This window comes from Brassica napus, chromosome C8 (assembly GCF_020379485.1).
Source record: "Brassica napus cultivar Da-Ae chromosome C8, Da-Ae, whole genome shotgun sequence".
Classification (NCBI taxonomy): Eukaryota; Viridiplantae; Streptophyta; class Magnoliopsida; order Brassicales; family Brassicaceae; genus Brassica; species Brassica napus.
The window spans coordinates 15,917,347-15,940,044 of record NC_063451.1 but is presented as its reverse complement, the minus strand read 5'-3'; the positions used below and the strand labels follow the sequence as shown (position 1 = coordinate 15,940,044).

Below are 22,698 nucleotides of genomic sequence, written 5' to 3'. Positions count from 1 at the left end.
CAAGTATTCGGCATGGGCACACCCGTTCATAAGACCCGACATCTCGGCGACCTCGGCGGAAAAAGAGAAGTCCTCGTTCTGCGACTCGTAGAGGGTAGCAACCGAGCAACAGCACTCGCGAAAATCGCCCACGAATTTTTGAGCATCCTTAAAGCTCTCGAATTCGGTGGCAAACAAAGCAGCCCTCCGTTTCATTTCGGCGACAATCGCTCTCTTTCCTCTCCTCTCCGCACGGACAAGGGCTCGAGAATGGAGCTGAGCCTGTCTTCAGCTCTGTTTTTCGACCTCCTTCCGAAACCGAAAGAGTTCTCCTTCAGCCTCCTCGGCTTTGAAGTGAGAGATACGCGACTCCCGGAAACTTCCGTCGAGCGCCGCATTGAACACTCTCATCCCCTGCACGAACTTAAGATCAGAAAGGGAAACAAAAAAAAATATATTTTAGATCAAAGTTCAAAGGATAAACCTCGTTGATTAAGCTGGAGCCTTCGGCGACTACTTTCCTCCTCGACTCTTCGTCCAGCGACTTATGAGTAGTAAAACCGGGAGGGAGGTCGGCAAAAAAGTCGCTGGGAAGGGGAACCTCGCTGGTTCCAATCCTTTCCCCTGGGGAGAAACCAGGGTTCCATTCTGGCAGCGGAAGGTTTCCGAAGACGTTCTCGGAGGCAACGCCCTTGCCTTTCCGAGACCTGATTCTCTGCCTCTGAGCAGGCAAGACATCAATGACCGGTTCTACGCCATACGGAACGTCCAGAGGCTGAGAGACGACTCGAGATCGATGGAGCTCCACCGCGCTTCGAATCCGCTCGACGGTGAAGGAATTCCAGAAGAACGGCCTGCTGCGGAGAAGATCTCGCTTGGCAAAAAGATCGGCAGGAGTCGGCGGAAGGATCCTGTTCACTGCAAGATAATAAAAAAAATCATCTTCGCATGTTTTCAAGGTATCAAAACGAAAAATATAGCTATTAGTATTACCACGGGTGAAGTTCCACTCCCGACGGAATAGGTGGAGGTAGCTCTCCTCGACAGACTCCCCATCTATCCGGACAAAGAAAAAGCGCTCGAACCATGCCTTAGGGTGTGAAGTGAGCCCCTGAATTGTAGCCATACCCTTCTTTGGCGCCGTGCGGTATGAGCCATCGATCCCCGTTCCTCTCGTAAACCAAAATCCCTCGAAGTCGCTAGGTTTAAGGTCCATTCCTAGCTCGTAACTGAAGATCAACACGCCGAGCCAATGCTGCAAGGCCGGAACGCTTAGCTAGTTGATCGAAAGCCCAAAGTGGCGAAGCGCGCGGACGATGGTACCAGGGATCGGAAACCACAAACGGCAATACACCAGGAAGGCCTCATAGTAAGTAAAGAAACCTTCCGGAGGGTTCTTCGCACTCTCGTTGCCACTCGGGATCTGAAATACGACTTCACTTGGGATCTGGTAAAAGTCCCTGAGAGTCGTGAGGTAGTCGGGAGAGACCATGCTCGGTGTAAGGGGTGCGTTTGGCGACCTCACGGGCCTCTTAGGAATCGGAATGTCTTGCGAAGGCGGAGGCGAGGCGCAAAGAGCTTTGTAGTACGCATCCTTTGCTTCTTCCTCAACTTCAAACTCTTCTTTCGGGGCGATCACCTCATTGGCAGAAGAGTCACCCGAAGATGAGTGTGAGGAAGAATTCCTCTTTGAAGATCCTTTTCTTGAAGACATTTTCTTTGAGCAAAGAGAGATCTTGGAGAAATTTTTATTATCTTGGAGAAATCTTTTCTTAAGGGAAGAAGTGAGTAAAGAATTTGAAAAACTTACTTCCCTTACTTATACAATTTTTTTTCTTTTTTACTATTCACCTTCGATCTTTCGACAAACGATTACGTCTAAATTCCACCTAGAACAGACCATACCGCAAGCTAGGACCTAACACCCATGTACATGGATCCTAGCTAGCAGGGAGGCTAACTGTTGGGGTCAAAATCGGTCACGACGGAATCGATATCCGAAAGTCCTTAGAAAAACCGAATCTCGGTCAAAACTTCAAAAGCCGAGAAAACGAACAGCCGGAACGGATCGCCTGGCGAGCTCGGCCGCGACACGAGCCAGCTCGCCCGGCGAGCACGGCCGTGTTGCCAGTCGAGTCGCCGGCGAGCTCGGCCGTGACACGGGTCAGCTCGACCGGCGAGTACGGCCGTGTTGCCGGTCGACTCGCCGGCGAGCTCGGCCGTGACAAGGGCCAGCTCGCCCGTGACATGGGCCAGCTCGCCTGGCGAGCACGACCGTGTTGCCGGTCGGCTCGCCGGCGAGCTCGATCGTGCCGCGGATCGGCTCGCCCGCCGAGCGCGGCCAATTCTCCATGGACCATTCCGAACCCGATCCCATCCCATAACCATGCATCTTCGTCCGAAGTTTCCGTAACTTAGTCTTCGGGTCCGTGGATACGATACCAATGTTCCGTCTAAAAATCATCGTCGAAAGTATTCGGGAAGTTGGGAAGGTTATGTCTCTCGAACAGTTTCCTATTCTTCGTAGTAGAGCAGGTTACAGTTAACTTAACACCAACTGCCTCGGCTATGCGAAGAAACAGGGTTCCGTTGGAAGAACCATGCCTATACCAACAGCTACTTCGCGAGTAAAATCGTAAAAACGCTTAAGTCTCGATACGGCCCAAAGAGGGTCCGAATTGTGGACAACGGCCCATCTTTGGTCCCAAAAGACTTGAACCCAAAAAATGGTATAACGGTTTATCGCATCCGCGGGAAGAGATAAATGTCAAATTTCCGAAGATAATCACAAAGAAGAAGGAAATATGGAAAAGCCCGCTTCGCGACAAATCCGGTCCGAGAAGAGGTAAACCAACCTAAGGAGGAGTATATAAGGAGGACCTAGGACGAAGAGAAGAGGGGGGGATTCTAAGAGCAAAATTAATACTTAGAGCAATTTAGGGATTTTTCCGTTTTTACTACCGAGCTGCGACTCGACTAGGTTAGAACTTAGGTGGCTAGACTAGCGAACATACCGACAGCTCTCGTGGCCTAGGATCTTACCTGTTGTTCACGCTCAAACGCGAATTCGAAAATAAGACCTCTTTGTTCTCTTTTCGCTCTTTTACGATTTATTAATTTCGAATCTTTCATATTGATTGTGTTGTGCGTGGCCCAGCAGATAACCGGGACTTTCAGGGAATGCTAAGTTAACTTGGTTTTCCTCCGATTAACAAAACTCGACGGTGTGAATTTCGGTTCCCACAATTATCTTATAGTAGGCTGTTGGAATATTGAAACAAGGTTGTGTATTTGGACTTAGATAACTTCAAAGTAGATGCAGCTGGTACCAAACGAAAATACCGTGATAATTTCCCTCTTAATCTCACGCCTAGGTTAATTTCAAATCTAGGGTTAAACTGCATTATATTTTTTTACAACATTTTGTGATATGTTTATGATGGATATCAAGACGTGGGCTGTGCTGAGCTGGCAGAGGAATGGCACCAAACGCAGAAGGAACTCAAGGAAGAAAGAAAGAAAGCCTCTACTTGATTCAGTAGCTTTCCGGTTGAGAAGACTCACGATGAAAGACGATATATAAATATAGTTCTTCTTCTTCATTTCATCTTTATGCTTTGATATCGTCTGATGATCGTATGTTCGCCATGAGAGCATAGTTGTTATCGTACTAAAAGCTTCATTCATTCTTGTAATTGGTTAGTGTTGTTAATAAGACGACGTTACGGAGTGTTTCAGAGAGATCGGAGTTCAAGACTCAGTTTATCAAAACCAAATGGTGTCCTCAAGAATCATATATTCTCTCGCTTACAGATACATACACACACATACAGAGACGTAATGTATGTATTTACTCAACAACAACAACAACAACAACAACAACAACAAAAAAGAAAGAATCTCTCTAGCTACAATCACCTCACAACATATACTTGTATATATATATAGATTGTACACAAACATACATTAGTATCACATCTTACATAAGGCTAGAATATGGATTGTAACCTCCTTGAACGGAGCCATATGGTTGGTGTGGATTACCATTCGAGACAAACGGGTTGCCGAAGGGATTCATGTTCTGTTGTTGTTGTTGCTGCTGCTGATAAGGCTGCACAGGTCCCATCATCATTCCTGAGTTCTGATGCTGAAACCCATACGGCTGATGATATTGATTCGCCATTTGAACAGGAGGAGGAGCTGAGACTCCATTAGATGCAAAGAAAGGCTGGTGGTGCATCATGGGACCGTTATGAACTGGATGATGCTGTTCCCATGGATTGTGGCTCCTGTTTTGCTGTTGATTCACTCGGATTGCATCCTCGTATAGGCTGTCAAGTGTCAGCTTGTCCAATCCACCCGCCTTTGATACAGGAAGAAATCTAATGTCAACTTTTCCAAAATGAATATAAGACAACGAGAGAGAGAGAGGGAGGCGTTATTTATTTACCAATTTGCTTTTAGCAGCAGCAACTTCATTTGAGCTTGGGGCAGTCACAAGTGCCAATTCCCAGCCAGACGAATTCCCATTTGTGAAATCAATTGGAGAAACTGGTTGCTCAACTGAAAAGAAACAAATATATGTGATGAGAGAAGATACATACATGCTGATGATAACTTCATGCAATATTCAAAGTGGCTTTACCGGTAACAGGGACAATAGCCAAAGCCAAAGCATTCTTCTCATCAAGTTCAGAGACCCCTGGAGCTGGATCATCCATAGACTATAAGCGAGAGAGGAAGTTTAAAAGTCAGCAGCAAAATCCAAGAAATAGAAAAATAAATGTCTAGTAACTAGTTAGCAAATGGAAAAATACCAGCAAATCAGGTTGTTTCTCTACAGGCTTCTCTGCTTCTGCTTCTGCTTTAACCGGAGGTTCAGGTGATACCGGTTTCTCCTCAATAACTTCTGGTGGCTTTTCGTACTCTATGGCTAAGATCTCTTTGGGAGCAGCAAGCTTTTCCATTGCCTACCATTATCGTTAAAGTAAAGCATTAACAGCAGCTTGGTGGGTCAAAGACCAAGAAACACTCTGGTAGTACCTGCTCCTTCTTGGCACCTGCTGCTAATGGTGCTTCTTTCACATACTCTTCCATTGCTTGTAGAAAAGAAGTGGGAGGCTTCATACAACGAAATATATATAGGTGAAGACGCACAAATAACCGAACTAATATATTCAAGACATGTATGAAAAAACCAACCAACCTGCTCAATCTTGACAAAACTATCTCCACGTCCAACATAAACACTTTTGCAAACTTCGTAAAATTCAGAAAGCCTCTCTGCCTGAGAGAGACACCAATCAAAGTAACCCCTATTAAATGGATCTTATGAAGGAGAAGCCACCATATATCAAGTAGTAGAGTTTGTTGCGTCTACCTGTTTTACAGCCCTTCTGTACATATCCAACGCCTTAAGAGCATCGTTCCGTTGCATCTCAAAGAACTGTCAACAAAGAAACTTTCAGGAAAGGCCCAATAAAAACCCATGTAGGCACAAGCTTGAAACGTTAGCATACCTTATCAACCAAATTGTCAATGCCATCTGTCAGTGCTTGGTAGATTTTAGTGCTCTCCGTTACAACCTAGTTGGTGAGAAGCAGATTGAAAATCATAAATGCTTATTATAATCCACAAGTAGCAATCAATACCAGTTAACTTCCTTTAATCATACCATTGAGAGTGCCAATTGTATAATATGGTTTTGAACTGCTGCCCCTTCAGGCTGCAAAGAAAACACCAATGTTAATTTTTAATCATACCATTGAGATTGGCACATTGCTAACAGAATCAACTCAAAAGACTACTCAAGTTTGAAAGAGTGGAGATGTCACCTGACAATCAAGAACACGGAAAAGAAGTTCTTGTAGTGCTGGAAGTTGTTCGAGCAAATCAGGAGTGTCCAACTCTTTGGTTCTCTGTATTTTATTTTAACAGCACATGATTGTGATTTCTAAAAGGAAAGCAAAACTCTGAGGTATCTCGAGCTGGAAACAGAAACTTACTGGTGGGTCGATCTCAACATCGTACTTGAGAACACGGAAACACTCTAGTCGCTCCTCTAAGAATAGAGCATAGAAACGGACCCAAGTAGAGTAAACCCATGCTGAAAAAAAGGAAAGATAAGTGAACCAAAATAGCTTGCTCTCTCTAATACAAAAGATTTAAAAAAAAGACACTAGTGGTACCATTGGGACTCGAATCATCTTTAAAATGAGACATGTTAAGCATATGACTCCTGCTTCTGCTATAATTAATAACTTCCTCATGAAACGTCTGGTCCACTTCCCTCAAGGCCCGGTGAATCACTATAAGAGTTTTCAGTGCAACCTGAAAATAAAAAACAACAATGATCAATGAGGCTGAAGCAGCTCTTACAGATTTAACAATGATAGACAAAATAACAGCAGAGAAGAAGAGCAATACCGCCCAGTTATGTGTTTTAGATAACCGCCTAGCCAGAGCATGGATGCAATAAGCAACATCTGCACGAGGCCTTGTTGCAGAGATAGCCATGAAAATAGCTGCACAACAACAACTTGTGTTTAAACACACTTTTGGTATAGAGAGAAATCAATTAGGACACTAACCTCTGATGTATCTTTCTTTAGATGGACGCTCCACATGATTAGTAGCCTTCACAATAGCAATATCCAATTCCTGAAAACCCCCCAATCATTGCTTCTTAGGCTACTGAAAAATGATTTTCACTTAGAAAAAAATAAAGAGTTTATTTCTTACCTTGTAACCACTATTGACTTTTGCTAATGAAACTGTTGTTGTATCTTTGATAGCTCCAAGATACCTTCTTAAACTGCTCTGTGATCCTGACATTTCCTTTGATAAACCTGACAAAAGTTCAAACCTTTTAACGTTAGATTGCATCAAAAAGCCCTAAAGATGTCAACTTTTAACTTCAAATCACAGAAGAACCCCTTATGTCACCAAAGAGCAACTTCAAGAAACCCCATCAAAATCAGTCACAGAGACATGGATATTTCTCAAGAAAGAACAATGAATCCAGATCCCTAAGAATTAGACAAAATCAGAAGAAGACAGACCTGATCAAGGTTTCTTGCAAATCTCAAGAAAAAAACAGCAAAATTTCAAGAAGATTCAACCGCCTCTTTAATCACAAAGGGGTTTGGAAAATGAACAAATACATACAGAATATAAAGATGGAATCGAATCGATGTAATAAGAGAGAGAGAAAGAGAGAGGTACAGAGTCAAGAGTCTTCGTTGTATGTTCCGCAGACGGAGAGAGAGAGAGAGAGAAAACAAAAAGTGAGAGCGAAAATGAGGTAAGAGCTAACGTGGTTTGCTTTAATTTGGTTTATTGCCTTCGCCGGTGACTAATATTCTATTGTTTTTCTTATAAAAAAAAATCATTCTTTTAACCATAAACAAAAAAAAACATTGTTTTCCTTAATATTCTATTAGAAAGGTCCATCGCTTGACTTTTATGCTTGAAGATACTCGTCAATCTTTGCTAATTAATCTGCATTAAAACTTATTTTTAAGCATGGTATTAGCGTTTATTTTGTTTTGCATCATTTATTATTATTACTAAAAGTAAACCAAAATTGACCAAATCCTAACGTTAACCTAAATTATCTTTGGGGTGGGAAAACCTTTCCTGATATAGGTTTTTTAAATTCATGATTTTTCTTGTTGTTGGTCTGATTTCGAGACAAGATTCTAATTCTTCATTTTAATCTAACTTCAATAAATGTTGGTTTTGCTTTGGTTCCTGACTCCAACTTATCAGTTGAGTTTCTAATCTTCTTAGTTATTACATTTTCCTCTGTGAGAAAAGATAACAACAAACACAGAAAAAGAAGCGACCAAAGCTATAAGAATGTAAATAGGGGAAAGATGGTGATGAGAAGGTTCTTGAAAAAACAGCAGAATTGGACGAAATGATTTGATGGATAGAGACAATTATAATGGTGACGATCTTTCTCATTGTATACAATTGCAAGATATTGCTGTTCTTTTGTGATCTTATATGTTAGTATCATGTGAAAAAGATCTACAATCATTGTTGTGCGGTAGCCTTTGATATATAAGCGTTTCCACTCTGGTGATACTTTTACTTCATTTCAAGAATCTAAATGATAGATTTTAGGCCTCTGCCATGTTGGGTCAGGATTCAGATTTACACCCCTCAACACCAACCAATTAAATGATATTAGTTTTGTGTATGGAAAATGTTTTATCGTTTCGACAAGCCTATGATCTTATTGTAAGCTCCATATTCCTCTGAGCCGTCCTTTCTATACAAACATAATATTGCAACTATGATTTATAGTCTTTCACAAGAACAATATCATGTAATGTATTTTTTTTAATGTCTAGAGGTTTTAGATCCGAAAGCCCGTACATCCTCTAGGGAGAAGTCTAAACCATTTTAAATTAACTTTCATAGGGAGCAGACCCCTACCAACGGAATTGAACCCATGACACATTAGATACCCTTTACAGGTTAAGTTCTTATATAGTAGTATAGTTGATTTCAGTTTTTCAACTTCAACTTCAACTATATATAGCTTTTTTGTATGCTACCGTATTAAAAAGGCAATCAATCCACTGCTCATACTTAAAAATTTGAAGAGAGATGCATTGACACTTTTAATTCACTCATATATTTACATACTATACCATGGCAAACCCGCCCTACGGGCGGACGGGTGAGCAAATAAAAAACAATAGAAAATATATTTGTTTTAAATATTTTCATTGTAATGTTTATTTTACTTATATAATTAAAATACAAAGTTCAATACATAAATAAGGAATTAATTTGAAGTTCAATGCATAAATTAGGAATTATTTTTCTATCTTATACATTTGTTTCTGAATGTATTGTTACTTTTTCCTCTTATGTGTTTTTTTTTTAAATCTATTGATTTAGATAATATTCAAAGTGAATCGATATAAAATTTGTTTTCTAAAATTAGCTAGATAGTATAGCAATCTAATATTTATTCTTGCTATTTTAAAATATACATACTTTTAGAACTTTTAAATAAAGTACTATATCATGCAAACTGATTAGATTTTTAAAAAATATTATTGCTAGATTTAGAGTATGATTGATTTTTAATTTTATTTAATTACATTTTACAGAATATTTTTGTACATTTGTCTTATTCAATATATATAATTAATTTATTATTTACTTCACAAATTTTGACCATATTTATCATTTTAAACAATTTTTATTTTAATAATATATATTTTATTTAGAAGATATATTAATTGTGTACTATATTTTTGGATCAAGTAACACTTTGAATCGCTTTATTAAAATAGAAAGTTTGAACTTCAAAAATATTAAAATGTCAAATATAATATTAGATGACATATAATAATATAACAATGATAATAAAATAAATATTAATTGATGTACACATAAATGATGAACCATACACATCACTGGTTTTGGCCATACACAGCATACATGCTATGTTTAATTCATGTAAACATATATACAACATACACTATGGAGTGACAGTCAACGGGTGGAGGTTGACGTCATAGATTTGATCGTCTGTTGCAGCTATGGCCAGAACCAGTGTTGCTTCGATAGTGTTCCTTTCCATGGTGCGTGAGAAAAGTGTCAGTTAATGTAGACTTTAATTTTTTAGAGGGACTTTCGAGGTGAGAGAGACTGTGATGGTGCCCATGTTGACTTCTGCAGAAGTGTTTTCTGAATCTATGATAATGTATGGTTTCTGAGAGTTGTGGTATTTATAGGTGAGTGGTGAGTTGCTGTTACGTATTTATAGATTTTACCTCCAAGATGATGTTAGGTTCCGAGTTTTTTATGGATTTTTTAGCACCGCTGGAGATCTCATCAACTCTTCATGTGCATCTTGATTACCGTTTTTCTGATTAATTTCATTTTTTATGTAACCAGGCCCTCCTCTTCTATCTGCAAAAGTCTTCAGTATCAGATATCATAAAGCATATTAGTTGAAGAAAGTAAGAGAACGATGATGATAAGTCTGATTCAGAGAGAACCCGGCCTTATCATTAATCAAACATCTAACTATTATATAACGTCTGACTCAGATAGCCAACATCAAACATAGTAGAGATTTTTTTTTTGTGTGCGTGTGTGCATAAGATGATGTTGGGAGATATGTGTACCTTCGTAAGCTATCAAAAGCAGATGATCTGCGAGGAGGGTCTCAAGACTCAAGGCTTTCTGATTCTCTCCTTGAATTACCATTCATGGTCTCTGTCTTGCTCTGTAAGAAAAAAAGAAAATTGAGATCACTGAACCTGAGCAGAACACAATAAAGACAAAGATAGTAAAAGGTTTTTACTAAGAAACATGATTCGTATGTACAGGAATTCGGGGCTTGTTTCTTATACAGTTATACCTCTCAAAGCTTTTAATCTCTAAGTAAAACAACTACGAACAATATTTATTTATGTGCAAAGGGATGAGATATTAACTACAAAGTACAGATTTGAGCTTTTCTTAGAGGTTGGTGTTTGTAACGTCACCAATAGAATAGAAACTGAAATGCATATATACAAATTGACTATTGGAACCCGCCTTTAAAAAAACGTTTCTAGTGTTTTAAAGAATTGTGAGGAGGAGGTTTAAGGGACGAAGGCTTACCTTTTTATAGCAAGAGTTCCACTGCCTTGAAGAAAGATAAGATGCCTTGAATGAGTAATTGAAGTTGGATCTTGGCTAAGGAGTTTTTTTTTTTTTTGATAATAATGTGAATTTCATTAATCAAAATGAGAGAGTTTGTACTAATACAAAAAATAAAAGCAGGAAGCAAGCCCAAGCCAAAAAAAACTAAAAACAGGGGAGAGCTTAAAAGCAGACGATTTGTCTAAAGAGATTATGGGCAGCCGTTATTCATGTTTCAACCATAAGCTCATTAGGTGTTTGAATTTCCTTCGATGCTTCCTTGCCAAAATGGCGTTCCTAATCTGTCTGTCGATCTCTTTAAAGGTTACTTGCGGTGGTGTTGATGTCCCATTGTGAAGTCTTTGATTTCTCTCGCGCCAAATTCTGTAAAGAATCGCTTGAACGGTAATCTTGCGCAGAGTAGGAGGACAGTGACTGACCCTTATACCAATCCAAGTGATAAGAGCTTCCCAAGTGTGGAACAGAACAGGTCTGTATCCTAACCGTTTAATTGCACGCTTCCATATCTCCTCTGCATAGGCGCACCTAAGGAAGAGATGATCCCGTGTTTCCTGGAAATGGTTACAAACACAACAACAAGTAACAATCTGCAGTCCCCATGAGGCAAGCCGTGATCTTGTTGGAAGTCGATCAAGGTGCGCTACCCACATCATGAAAGCCTGACTCGGGATGTGACCTTTGAACCAGACTTTATCTGCCCAATCTTGCTTTTGCCCACGAGGCCTTACAGATTCCCATGTGCCCTTTGCCGAGAATGAGTCCAGCTCCAAATCATTTATTTTCCATTTGTAAACATCATCGGAGGAAGAGCGAGAAGGCGGCGGTATTGAGCAGAGAATTATGTGAAACTCCTCTGCTTCCCGAGATCTAGCTGGTCTTAGCAGCCAGCCATTTTCCATGCAAGCATCTGCAACCACAGCAGTCAGCTGAATCCCTGTTTGTGTAGGGCCTGAGGGACCAAAGTGTTTGATCAGGGGACCAAGTTGAGACCAGGGGTCGAACCAAAAGCTGGCTTTACACCCATTTCCTAGCGTGCAGCTGATGAAACCTTCAGCTAAAGGCCTCAGTTTGAGTAGCGCTTTCCATGTCCAAGAGCCAAACTTTTCCTCATCCAAACACCAAAATGAAGAGTCTTTCATATGATTTGTTCTTACCCATAGTACCCAGAGCGAATCAGTATCACTGAAGATGAGCCAAATCAGCTTAAGACAAAGGGTTTTGTTCCAAATGGTAAGGTTTCTAAAGCCAAGACCCCCTTCATCTCTCGGTAGGCAAGTTAACGACCATGAAACCTTAGCTGCAGCTCGTGATGTGATGTTACCATTCCAAAGGAACCTTGAACAGAGAGATTCGATCAATTTAATACAGCCCTTTGGAAGAATGAAGGATGAGAACCAAAAGTTTATAGTGCTGTAAATCACAGAAGAGAGTAAGACTGTTCTTCCTGCATATGAGAGAGCTCTGAGCGACCAAGAAGAGAATTTGCGCTTGAGCTGATCAATCAGAGGCCTGTAATCGCAGATTCTCAATTTACGATGCATTAACGGCAGACCCAGATACCGGACAGGCAGTGATCCGAGAGAGAAGCCAAAACTTGAGATGTCAGCAGCTTCTATCTGATTCAGGCCGGCAATAAACAATTCAAACTTGAGAAGGCTAAGGAGTTAAGACGTCTTCAATGGCACTGAATCAATGAATCCCGTAACCTCCGGGGGGAGAAGAATCTGAGACGACGAACGAAAATATCTAAAGAGATTCGTCATGAAGTTTCTTCTCCCATAAGCTGAAGAAACTTCATTTTGGTCCACCTAATTACAGAAAGAAGAAGACGATGAGAGGAACCCTAAGTAGGTGTTATTGGTTGTCGTATTTTAATGGATTTGAAAATCCGAACTAAATCTAGTGTTATTGGTTCTATGATTTTCAAATCTGTATTAAAATCATGTGTTATTGGTTTAATGATTTATAAATTCTATATCAAATCAAGTGTTATTCAATCATACGGATTTACTAATATATTTGATTTAATAATGGATTTGAATGGATTTGTTTAGATTTTTTAGTTAAAAATACAAAGACTCAAATCCGAGGAAAAACCTCCGGATTTGCATATTTTACTTGGATTTATAAATACTATATGGATTTCTAAATCAATCAAAATATATAAACCAATAACACCTCCTAAGAAATCTAAAGATCGCCATTTTTGAAAAATGAGCAAACGACAATCGGGCCTAACTTTTGTTTCATGTTTCCAAACTAACTAGGTGTTTTCCTGCATATGACCATATGCAGTAAGGAATTTTTTAAATTTAACTTATATTTAAAAATATATTTTATTAAATATTATAGATTTTACTATTTTCTTACTAATATTTAATATAGATTTGATATATATTAAATCAATTTGTATAAAACTAATAAAAATGATATAAAATTGTATAATTATCAAAAATGTAACCTAAACAATATTTATAAAATTTGTAGATATATAAGAAACTAATGATCTTACGATTAGATATTTAATTTTTTTTTTTAATTGTATAAATTTTTGAAATCTTTAGTAATACAAATTGTATAATTATACAAAATAATAATATTTCAAAATTTGAAATGTTATATATAAATATATTTGTTTTATAATTGATGTATGATCTATTACCAAATTTTAAAAAAAAGTTTACCAAAAAAAATATCAATATTAAATGTAATATATGAATTATTACCATCTTCTAATAAGTTTTCCACAAATATAAATCAACATTAAAGGAAATTATCCATGTCATATTTTTCTGGAAGTCATGTCATCAATTTCAGTAGTTATGTCATATTTATTTTGTGAAATTGATTGTGGAAAGGACATGTGGCAAAATCACTTCGCAAATATAGTCTAGGGGATTGCCCTAATTTTAAACTCAACAATCAAAACGCAAATAAACTACTTAGAAGCCCGAAAATGATAACGTTAAGGCCCAAGATGACATGAAACGATGAGTTTTGCTCACCTGGGACACGTGTCACGCCTACATAACTCGATTTTTTGACCTGTCTGCTGAGGTGGCGAACCCAGGAAAGAGAAAACATATATATATATATATATATATATATATATATATATATATATATATATATACTATGGCCGGCCCGCCCTACGGGCGGGATGTGAATTTTAAAATAGTTTTAAAAATTAGAGTAAACGTTTAATATAAATTTTTATCATATAAGAATATACATATTAGTTAAATTTTGTACATGTCATTGTATTTGAATATTTTTTTAGATCCCATTGAGGAATTTGTGATCGAAGTTTAAATTTCTATAACAAAATACAAATGATTTTAAAATTATATGGAAAATATATTTTTAATATATATATATATATATATATATCGTTTACATTAAGTACATAATATATAAATCTAAATAATTTTTTTAATATATTATATTTGATATATATATATATATATTGCTTACAGTAAACTAAATTTTAATTTTCAAATAACACTTAGGAACTACTAAAACGATTTTACTTTCGAATTTTTATTTATATATATGTCTTTCTATCAGAATATGCGAATGACTATATTTTTAAACCTAACAATATTACGGATGTACTAATTAGTTACTTTGAATTCTAAAAATATTTCTATAATATTTATATGATTATAATTATGCCAAAATAATTTCTGCTGTATTGATTAGATTTTGTGAGGTTGTGTCACACACCATTTGTGTTGATTTATTTGAAATATATTTATTTTATTTTCTGTAAGAATAAGGTAGTAGGATAAATTACATCAATACTATTAATTCAGGAACTCTTTTATGAAATTACCCCTACTCTTCCCCGTTATATTACCATCAGTTTTAGTCATTAAAGGTACTTTAGAAATGGAATTTCGACCACCTAAGTTACCTAAATAGTAATAAATAAACAAATATCCTAAATAAAACACATACACTATAATGTAACCCATATAATATTATCCTTATTTCAATATTAATGAATAAACAAATATTAACAATATAACAACTTAATTAATACTTCAAGTCATTCGATATTAATTCACAGACCAACCAACAGACTTTTCCAATCATAGTAACACCATGTAAACCTCTCAGGTATAAGTAGTCAATTACATATAACCACTGGTACAGAACCTGCAAATATATACTGAACGATTGTAATAATAATCGTTCCATAAAAACAAACAAAACTCAATTATAAATCTAGCTGACCATAAAAGGTCAATTCATTGGGTCTTAACTGTTTCCCTATGATGAATACCTCATCTGCAATGCTACATTCCTTGTAAAGGCCTGAAGAAAACCAATTCTTGCTTCGAAAAGTTTGCTTGATAAGAGCTCATGCCTTGTTGTTGCTATTGTTGGGAATGTTCTGCAGAAGAAGAAGCTCCTCATAATGATTGATTAAGGGCGGCTTCACTTTCCTCCAACAGAAATAGATAAAGAGAGAAAGACAACAATGTTGTGAAAGATCTCAAATGAATTCAATTTCTTGGGCTATAAGATTTTGATGGCACTACCTTTCTCTTAAGATCTCTGTTGGTTTCCAATAACATCACCTCCTGTAAATTAATCAATATGAGAGTGTTGTATTGAGATTACTGAACACTGTGAGGCTCTCCATGTACCTTTGTTTTGGGTCAGATAGTTGATCAAGCATCAGACCGGGACTGGCAATAAGAAAACAAATCTCAGATTTGGTACTGTTCTAAATTCTCTTTGGACCAAAGAATCAAATATAAGCTTGTGATTTCTTGAGATTGTGTATACCTTTGTGTATCTTATTTGCCTGTGATATATATCCTGGACGGTCTAGCTGCTCAAGCTCATCCAATCCCAGCCCCGGCTATCTCGTCACCTAGCAAATGTAAGGACAGAAGAGTTAAGTAGCTGGAGACTTGGAGTAAGCATTTAATTCTCAAGATGTGCAATGAATCACGCTATGCACCGTTGTAAATACTGTAGGATCAGAACTCTCGATTTGAGCTTCAATCATTTAAATTTTAAAGTTGAGGTTAGTCTTTGACAATTCATATATATATATATATATATATATATATATATATAAAGAGAGAAAATATACATGGAAGTCTTTAGCTGATTGATTTGGATCCATTGTTGCATAGTTATGTTTTCTATTTTTCTCAACCGTCTTAGCCATTCTACTAATTCATACAAACAAATGATCACTTAACAGAATCCTAATGTATATCTACCAAAGTCACTAATCATATCATTGCAACTCATCTGAAGCATCATAACTTATTAGTTATAAATACCTGATGCATATCGTTCACCACTGTTGTTGACATTTTGATTGGGTAAACATAGGTGATGCAGACAGATGAAGAATGCAGTAGATGAAACATTGAACTCTGTGTTATCGTTGTACTCTAGCTTTCCCTTCTCCTTTGATGACATCGAATTTGAGCAACATCCTCATGAGAAGCTATGCATTCATGACAGACTCCTCCATCGCAACTTCTATCCCTCCATTTAAAAAAAAATCCAAAGCACGAACCTGTTTTTCTGCAAACAAACAATCATTCATTCCCCTTTTCATACAAAAAGGATTGCAGTTCTTATAAACTCACCCTGTCCGACCTCCCATGTGATAGCTTGAATTGTAGCAATTCCCTTGTCCATCTTGATCTGACTGTTACTTGGTCCATCAGCTCAACTCAATCTCTCGAAGCTCTCAGAGAACCTATAAAGAGATCGAAAAGGAGTATGAACCCTAAAATTTGATGTGAAGCTTATGGAGACGATAAACGTTTCTCGGTTTCTATCTTGTTTTCACGGATTAAGAGAATGTTTTTCAAGAGTAGAAAGCTAACCTTTTTATAGGTGTAGATACACACCGCTTTACAGAAGAGAAAGATCCATTGAATGTCGGTTTGTGGTTGATGGAGTTAAGAAGGAGATAAAGGGAATGAGTCTGCTCAAAACGTTTCGGTTAATCAGCACAGAAGACTAAAGGAAGCGATTGAAGACGATTGAAAAGCCAGAAAGAGATCGTTCACGCTGATTTGAGACACTCGATCTGTCGAAACTCCATTGTTGGTTTTAAAGAATATCATCGTCGTAAGAGAATGAAACCTAAAATTTCTCGGCTTGCAAGACGACAATTGTTTCTAGGTTTTGGACTGTTTAAGTTACACAGTAAGCCCACATAAACGCAGCCCATTAAACATATATATATATATATATATATATATATATAAAGTTGGTTTTTTCCCTTCTTATGACATGTGGAAGGAGAGTTTGTTGACATGTGTCTTCATGTTTTCTATTTTGTGTTTTAAATCCTTCTTCTTTTAAATTATTACAATTTACTCCATAAATTTCTAATTGTGTACTATCTAATCCTTCTCGCACTTATTGGTCCGAAATAAATAAAATAATATAAATATATTTTAAATTTTCAATTTATTAATAACTAAAAATACATAAACTTTCACCATTTTATTATTTTTTACTAATTTTTCTTATTTTATTTACAAATTATATATTTATTTCACTATTAATATCATAAGATAATCAAACTAAGAATAAGATATTAGAGCACCAACACAAATAACCAAGAAAACGAGCCAGATGGAGAATAATAATCGAAAGGCCAAAGCCACCAAGAAGCAGGAAGATATATGCTTAAAGCACCGGAATCACAACCAGTAGCTAAAAGGTAAGAAACATCTCATAAACTAAACACGAACATACAAGACGACCATGCAAGTGAAAAAACACAAAACTCTGGATAGAAAAAACCAAAGCTCCAAGAGACTAACTCCGCACACCTATACCAAAGGAAACATGGAAAGAAAAGAAACAACTTGAGGAAGGAGAATGGAAGACAACCACCAAAAAATAAGAAACTAAACTTGAGACCAAAAATTACCTTCCAAGCCCACATAGCATATACGAACGAAAACATTATCTAAACCTCGAGTGGCAAACATGGTGAAAGGGAGAGCCACCAGAGATGCGATGAATGCTGCAAAGAGATGCGAGAATAGAGAGCGAAAGAGAGACGAAATGAAATCAGCAAACTATGGAGCCGCCCTCGAACTATGAAAGAGAGCATCGAAGTCAGAACACCAAAAACTAGATCTTGAAACCCAAGACGAGCAAAAGTTATTGACGGTAAGCCAACGACGAGGAATAAAACATCAAAGACGACTAAACTCTGATCCAACCAAGGAGATACAATTCCTAACATCAGCTGAAATCTAAAGAAAAAGATGAGCAATCAATATTGACTGGAACAGCCTACAATACCGTGACAATCAACCGAACAACTGAAAACTCAGAAATCTGATCTACAACAAATACCATATAATCTCACAGGTGAATAATCCAAAGAAAAACAAGAGAAAGAAGTGAGTCTTTTTCCGGTGATGGTGAGAAGCACCGCACACCAGAAAGGTAACGAACTACATAGACGGTGACGACTCAAGTCAAAATATGGGAAGAGGACAAAAAATATCATAAAAGTTTTAATTTTCAAAAATATGAAAAAATATAATACAATTTTGACGTTAAAACCGTTAATCTTAGAATTAATCAAAAAATGCGTAGATGCAAAGTTATTGAAATTCAATATTCTTTTACGTTAGAGGTTCACTTCACTATTAACAAGTACTATACACACAATAACACATTATTCAAAAAAACAAACACAAAATATATTAACTTATCACCTACTACTACATAACACATTAAAAACACCAAATAATGCTCTTAAAAAATAAAAACAACAACATAATTACATTATCCAAAAAATCATGTTCTTAGCAATAATAAAACAATATTCCGCGCACAGCGCGGACACCCCCCTAGTACACCATAAATGAAACGCAGAGCTTTTAGAGAATTGACACGTGTCAGGACAGGAGCCTTCGACTTATCTACGTGGCGATGACGTGACGGCATGTGAGTGAAGCAAACCTTACTTTATAATAATAGATAGATAAATAGATAGACTAGGGTAGGCCCGCCCTACGGGCAGAATTTAATGGATCGGTTTTTATAAAAAATGTAATTTCATGTAGATTTTCTTTTATGTTAAGATGAGTGTGAATATGATTATGTTGGCTACAATAAATTTTAATTAAATAACTAAAAATTATTGCATTCTTATTATTTTTGTTGTTTTAATCATAAATTATAAGATTTTATAGTGTTTCAGTTTTATAACACTATAAAACACATAAATCAATCAGATTTGGTCAAAAGAAAATAAGATCCAGATTTCTAATACCATTGTATTTTTTATTTTGTGAGGGTATATGAAGGGTATATGAAATAGTGGAGAATGTTGTTTTTGTTTAGAGGAATTTTTTTGTCAAAATTATTGTAGTTGTTTTGTATAATGTTAGTAATAGTGGAATTGATGTTTTCAATGGTATTTGACAACTCGATTTCATTCGCTTCTGAATGATTTCGATTGATTTATATATTTTATGGTGTTATAATACTTAAAACACTATAAAATCTTACAACTCTGAATTATTAATAGCAATAAATTAAGAATTCAGTGATTTTTAGTTTTATAATTGGAATTTAGTGTAGACAACATATCTTTAAATCATACCCCCCTTGTTAAATAAACTTCTATATAAATAATTATGGTTGTTTGATAAGAGCAATGTAAATCTTTGTTTATATAAGATATTAGGACATTAGGTGTTACAAACGATAATTACAATTATTTGAATGGAGCAAAGTTAGATCTTATTTTTCCAAACTAATTTTGGAAAAATATCTGTATTGATTATGTAATAATTATTACTTTTCCTTTTCCAAAAAAAATCTGTGATTCACTCTTTTTTCAGCATAAGTTTAACAAAATGTGAATATAGTAACAGATTTTTTAAATTAAATTTTGTATTTTGAAACTTATATATTTACATTGAATTATTATTTTTGAATAATTTCCACCATTCTTAAGATATATTATGTATTCTAACTAAAAATGTATTGTTTATTATGTTTTTTTATTTTTCCAAACTGATTGTTTGATTTTTAATTATTAATAAACTTTGGATATAATTTTCCTTATTATTTTTTGGTTCTTTAAGTTTAGTGTTGGTCAGATGACACAAAATTCGATGAGTTAATCTTTTTTTTTTTTTGTTGGCGTAGGTTTGATAAAATGTTAACAATAACTTAAGTTGATCTCTTTTTTTTTGTTCTTATTAACTCGCTCTATTTATTTCAACATTTTATGTATTTTGGATTATTTTATGTATTTTCATTAAATTTCTTATCCATATCAGATAGAAAACTTGGTGGGCTATTCGGTTTGATACAATAATATCCTTTAAATTTTTCGTTTGTTTGTAATAGTAGCGTAGACACATCTTTGTTATTTAATTTTATTTTAAACACAAAATTCTATACTTTTTTTAATTTGGTATAAATAAATAGTAAAATTACAAACACAATTTATGGAAAACAAATTTCTGGGAATTAAATTGTGTTTAAGCATTAATTGTATATATCCTAAGTCTACGAAGATTTAAACATAGAAAAAGGAGAATTCAAAAAATTACAAATTTGAAATTTCGGTTTAGCACATGAAGTCTACTACTAATTTACGCTTAAGTTTCATCAGTAAAAAAAAGTTAAATATTAATAAACTGAAAGCCCTAATTTTATTTTCCTTCTCCTCTCTCACGGCGTTTCTTCAAGTCTCTCTTGTCTCCGTTTTTGGAGGTAGTTCTCTCTCTCTCTCGTGTCTTCTGATGCCAAAGAACCAAGCAAGTCTTCTTCTGCTCAAAGGTCTCTCTTTTTGTTTGATTCGTCTAAGGTTTTTATTGTTTCGTTTTAGGGTCATGTATTGATCTCAGTTTTGCGCTTGGGTTTAGCTAATTTTACTCCTCTCGTTGTCTTTCAGATCTGTCTAAGAACCCGTATGATGGTTTAAAGTCTGTGATTTACCGTTGCCCTCCCATCGACTTCTTGTCTAGGGCACATGAGCAGTTGTAACGGCGGTATGTGGTTTCACGATGATGTTCCCTATCAGGTCGATAGGAGTAAATCTCTGGCACTCTGTTTTTGGTGAAACCTATGGAACCTCTCTTTCTCTCTCTCCTCTCTGGTGATGCACAATGCGGTCTCCTCTCGGTGTTCATCAAGGGCAGCGAGGCACCGTCGGCTTAATCTTTTCCTTTCTTCCTCTTTGCTTCACAGATCAATCGTTGGTGGTCGTCAGCTCAAAGGTGTAAATTATCATGTCGCCTCTTCTACTTATATTCTCATTAATCTGGCTGCTTGATGTCGTCCTTTTATATTTGTTCATGCCAGACCTGAAATTTTGGTGTTGGAACAACTTTACTTTCAAGTTGGCAGAGAAGCTATGAGGAAGCCAAAAGATTAAGAAGCAGATCCGATGAATTTCACAGAATCAAAGACTCTTATTTATAGGTATAGATTCCTGACCCTTGAGCAAAGAAAAGAGGCATTGAATGAAACGAGGTGGGAGGAGTGGGTCGGTTGTGTTAATGGCAACATAAATAACATTGACTAAATTTCTTGTGTTTTCAGAGTAAAGAGATTGAACATGGATCGACACCAGGACGACGTCCGGAAGAGATGAAGTTTTGTGAGTCGGTCTATTCATTAGACCAATTTGGGCTTTGGTTTGATATATTTTATGGCCCAATTCTAAATATATATTATTATGTATCGAACAAAATCCGAAGGCCACACCTATTGTACACTTAAATTAATGAAACGCATAGTTTTCATAAAGGGACAGGTGTCGCAACCATGTTGCACAACTTAGTGACATGGAAACACCATAGGAGAGAAAACACTACTTTATAATATATATATATATACTAGGGTTGGTCCGCCCTACGGGCGGGATATATTATACTTGTGGTATACATTATTATTTTGTATGATTTTATGGTTTGAATTTTTGGTTTGCATTGCAAGAGAAGTGGAAATGGATGATAATGATTTATATTTAAAACTATCGATTAGTTGATGGTTTGACCGGATGAGGGATTATATGTGGTAGATTTATTTTGCTTGTCTATTTGTCTATACATAAATCTTTGTCCTTGAGACTTGCTTCGGAGAGCATCTCCAGCGTTTGTTTAGGTGTCTCACCTGACCGAACCAAGGCTACTATTCTCTGGTCGAGAGAGTTACGATGGACCTATCTCATCAGCGAATCTTTTCTCGTTGATTTGACGCATCATATATTTGTTGTGTTATGGGTGATTGTCAATTTTGAACTCTTATGTGGACATGGTCACAAAATAAATAAATAAAACTCTAATGTGGACATAATATGTAAATTTTTTCGTTTTTGTTTGTTTGATGATGTTAATTATAGAGTCATTTGGGATAATTTCAAGAAAAAAATATGGTTTTTCTTTCATTTTATAAGGGTTGCATTATTAGTACTACTATTGTAAGGGTGTTCTTTTCAACAAAACATTTATGCATTTAATACGAATAATTGTTAATTTGATCCAAAAATGAATTTGAGAGGGGACCATGATTGAAAAATCACTTTAAGAATTAATCTGGTTTTTTTAAGGAAAAATCTGCAAGCAAAAGTTTATCTTTAAGGAAAAAGTTTATCTTTCCAGTAAAAAAAAAAAGAGAAATAGAAAGTCTCTTTTTTCTCCATATATTTCCATCTTCGCTTTGTAATTGGTGACTTAGCTCTATTTTTTCTCAAATGTTATTTATCAATCCCATTGTTTCTCGAGAATCTGCAAGCATCCCATTCTGAGAATCACACAAACATACTGAATCATATATGGTTGCTTCTTCGGTTACTCTTGAAAATTCACAATGAAACCAGTTTGGTATATGAGAACTGATAGAATGTACCTGTTGACACATACTCGGTAGCCGCATAGCCAAAAATACTCAACTTAGCTAGAATCATCAATGCAGAGCACATTTTATACATAGAACAAACGCTGCTAAAAATAAACACTCCCCTGAAACAAAGAAACACGGTTGATATCTGAACTCTATAAACAA

At 36.1% G+C, this 22,698-nt stretch overlaps 2 protein-coding genes and 2 long non-coding RNA genes across 8 annotated transcripts; 1 reads left to right on the top strand and 3 right to left on the bottom strand.

The window, feature by feature from the left end:
• Positions 1 to 326: 326 nt before the first annotated feature.
• Positions 327 to 2,439, bottom strand: LOC125591382. The gene is made up of 2 exons (XM_048765536.1): positions 973 to 2,439; positions 327 to 897 (listed from the first exon to the last, which is right to left on the bottom strand). Exons 1-2 carry the CDS (start codon positions 1,193 to 1,195, stop codon positions 410 to 412), a joined length of 711 nt encoding a protein of 236 aa, XP_048621493.1. The 5' UTR covers positions 1,196 to 2,439; the 3' UTR covers positions 327 to 409.
• A 1,301-nt stretch (positions 2,440 to 3,740) lies between these two features.
• On the bottom strand, positions 3,741 to 7,337 carry LOC106449620 (putative clathrin assembly protein At5g35200). 5 transcript variants are annotated; one of them, XM_048765534.1, is made up of 17 exons: positions 7,204 to 7,272; positions 6,925 to 7,007; positions 6,721 to 6,827; positions 6,570 to 6,639; positions 6,406 to 6,503; positions 6,168 to 6,309; positions 5,985 to 6,085; positions 5,814 to 5,897; positions 5,654 to 5,704; positions 5,499 to 5,564; positions 5,360 to 5,425; positions 5,186 to 5,266; positions 5,023 to 5,100; positions 4,797 to 4,949; positions 4,625 to 4,703; positions 4,430 to 4,542; positions 3,741 to 4,342 (listed from the first exon to the last, which is right to left on the bottom strand). In XM_048765534.1, the coding sequence occupies exons 3-17, from the start codon at positions 6,811 to 6,813 to the stop codon at positions 3,959 to 3,961; spliced, it is 1,659 nt and encodes a 552-aa protein (XP_048621491.1). In that variant the 5' UTR covers positions 6,814 to 6,827; positions 6,925 to 7,007; positions 7,204 to 7,272; the 3' UTR covers positions 3,741 to 3,958. The 5 variants fall into 5 exon arrangements, with proteins under 5 accessions (XP_048621491.1, XP_013746813.1, XP_048621490.1 ...); XM_013891359.3 differs by lacking the exon at positions 6,925 to 7,007 and having other exon boundaries at positions 7,204 to 7,336; XM_048765533.1 differs by lacking the exon at positions 6,925 to 7,007 and having other exon boundaries at positions 7,041 to 7,268.
• Positions 7,338 to 14,759: 7,422 nt separating this feature from the next.
• Positions 14,760 to 16,835, bottom strand: LOC125591381. Its single transcript, XR_007327371.1, has 3 exons — positions 16,524 to 16,835; positions 15,966 to 16,393; positions 14,760 to 15,544 (listed from the first exon to the last, which is right to left on the bottom strand). It is a non-coding gene; the product is annotated as an uncharacterized LOC125591381 (long non-coding RNA).
• Positions 16,836 to 20,044: 3,209 nt separating this feature from the next.
• Positions 20,045 to 21,910, top strand: LOC106349986. Its single transcript, XR_001271140.3, has 3 exons — positions 20,045 to 20,469; positions 20,585 to 21,114; positions 21,235 to 21,910. It is a non-coding gene; the product is annotated as an uncharacterized LOC106349986 (long non-coding RNA).
• Positions 21,911 to 22,698: the final 788 nt, after the last annotated feature.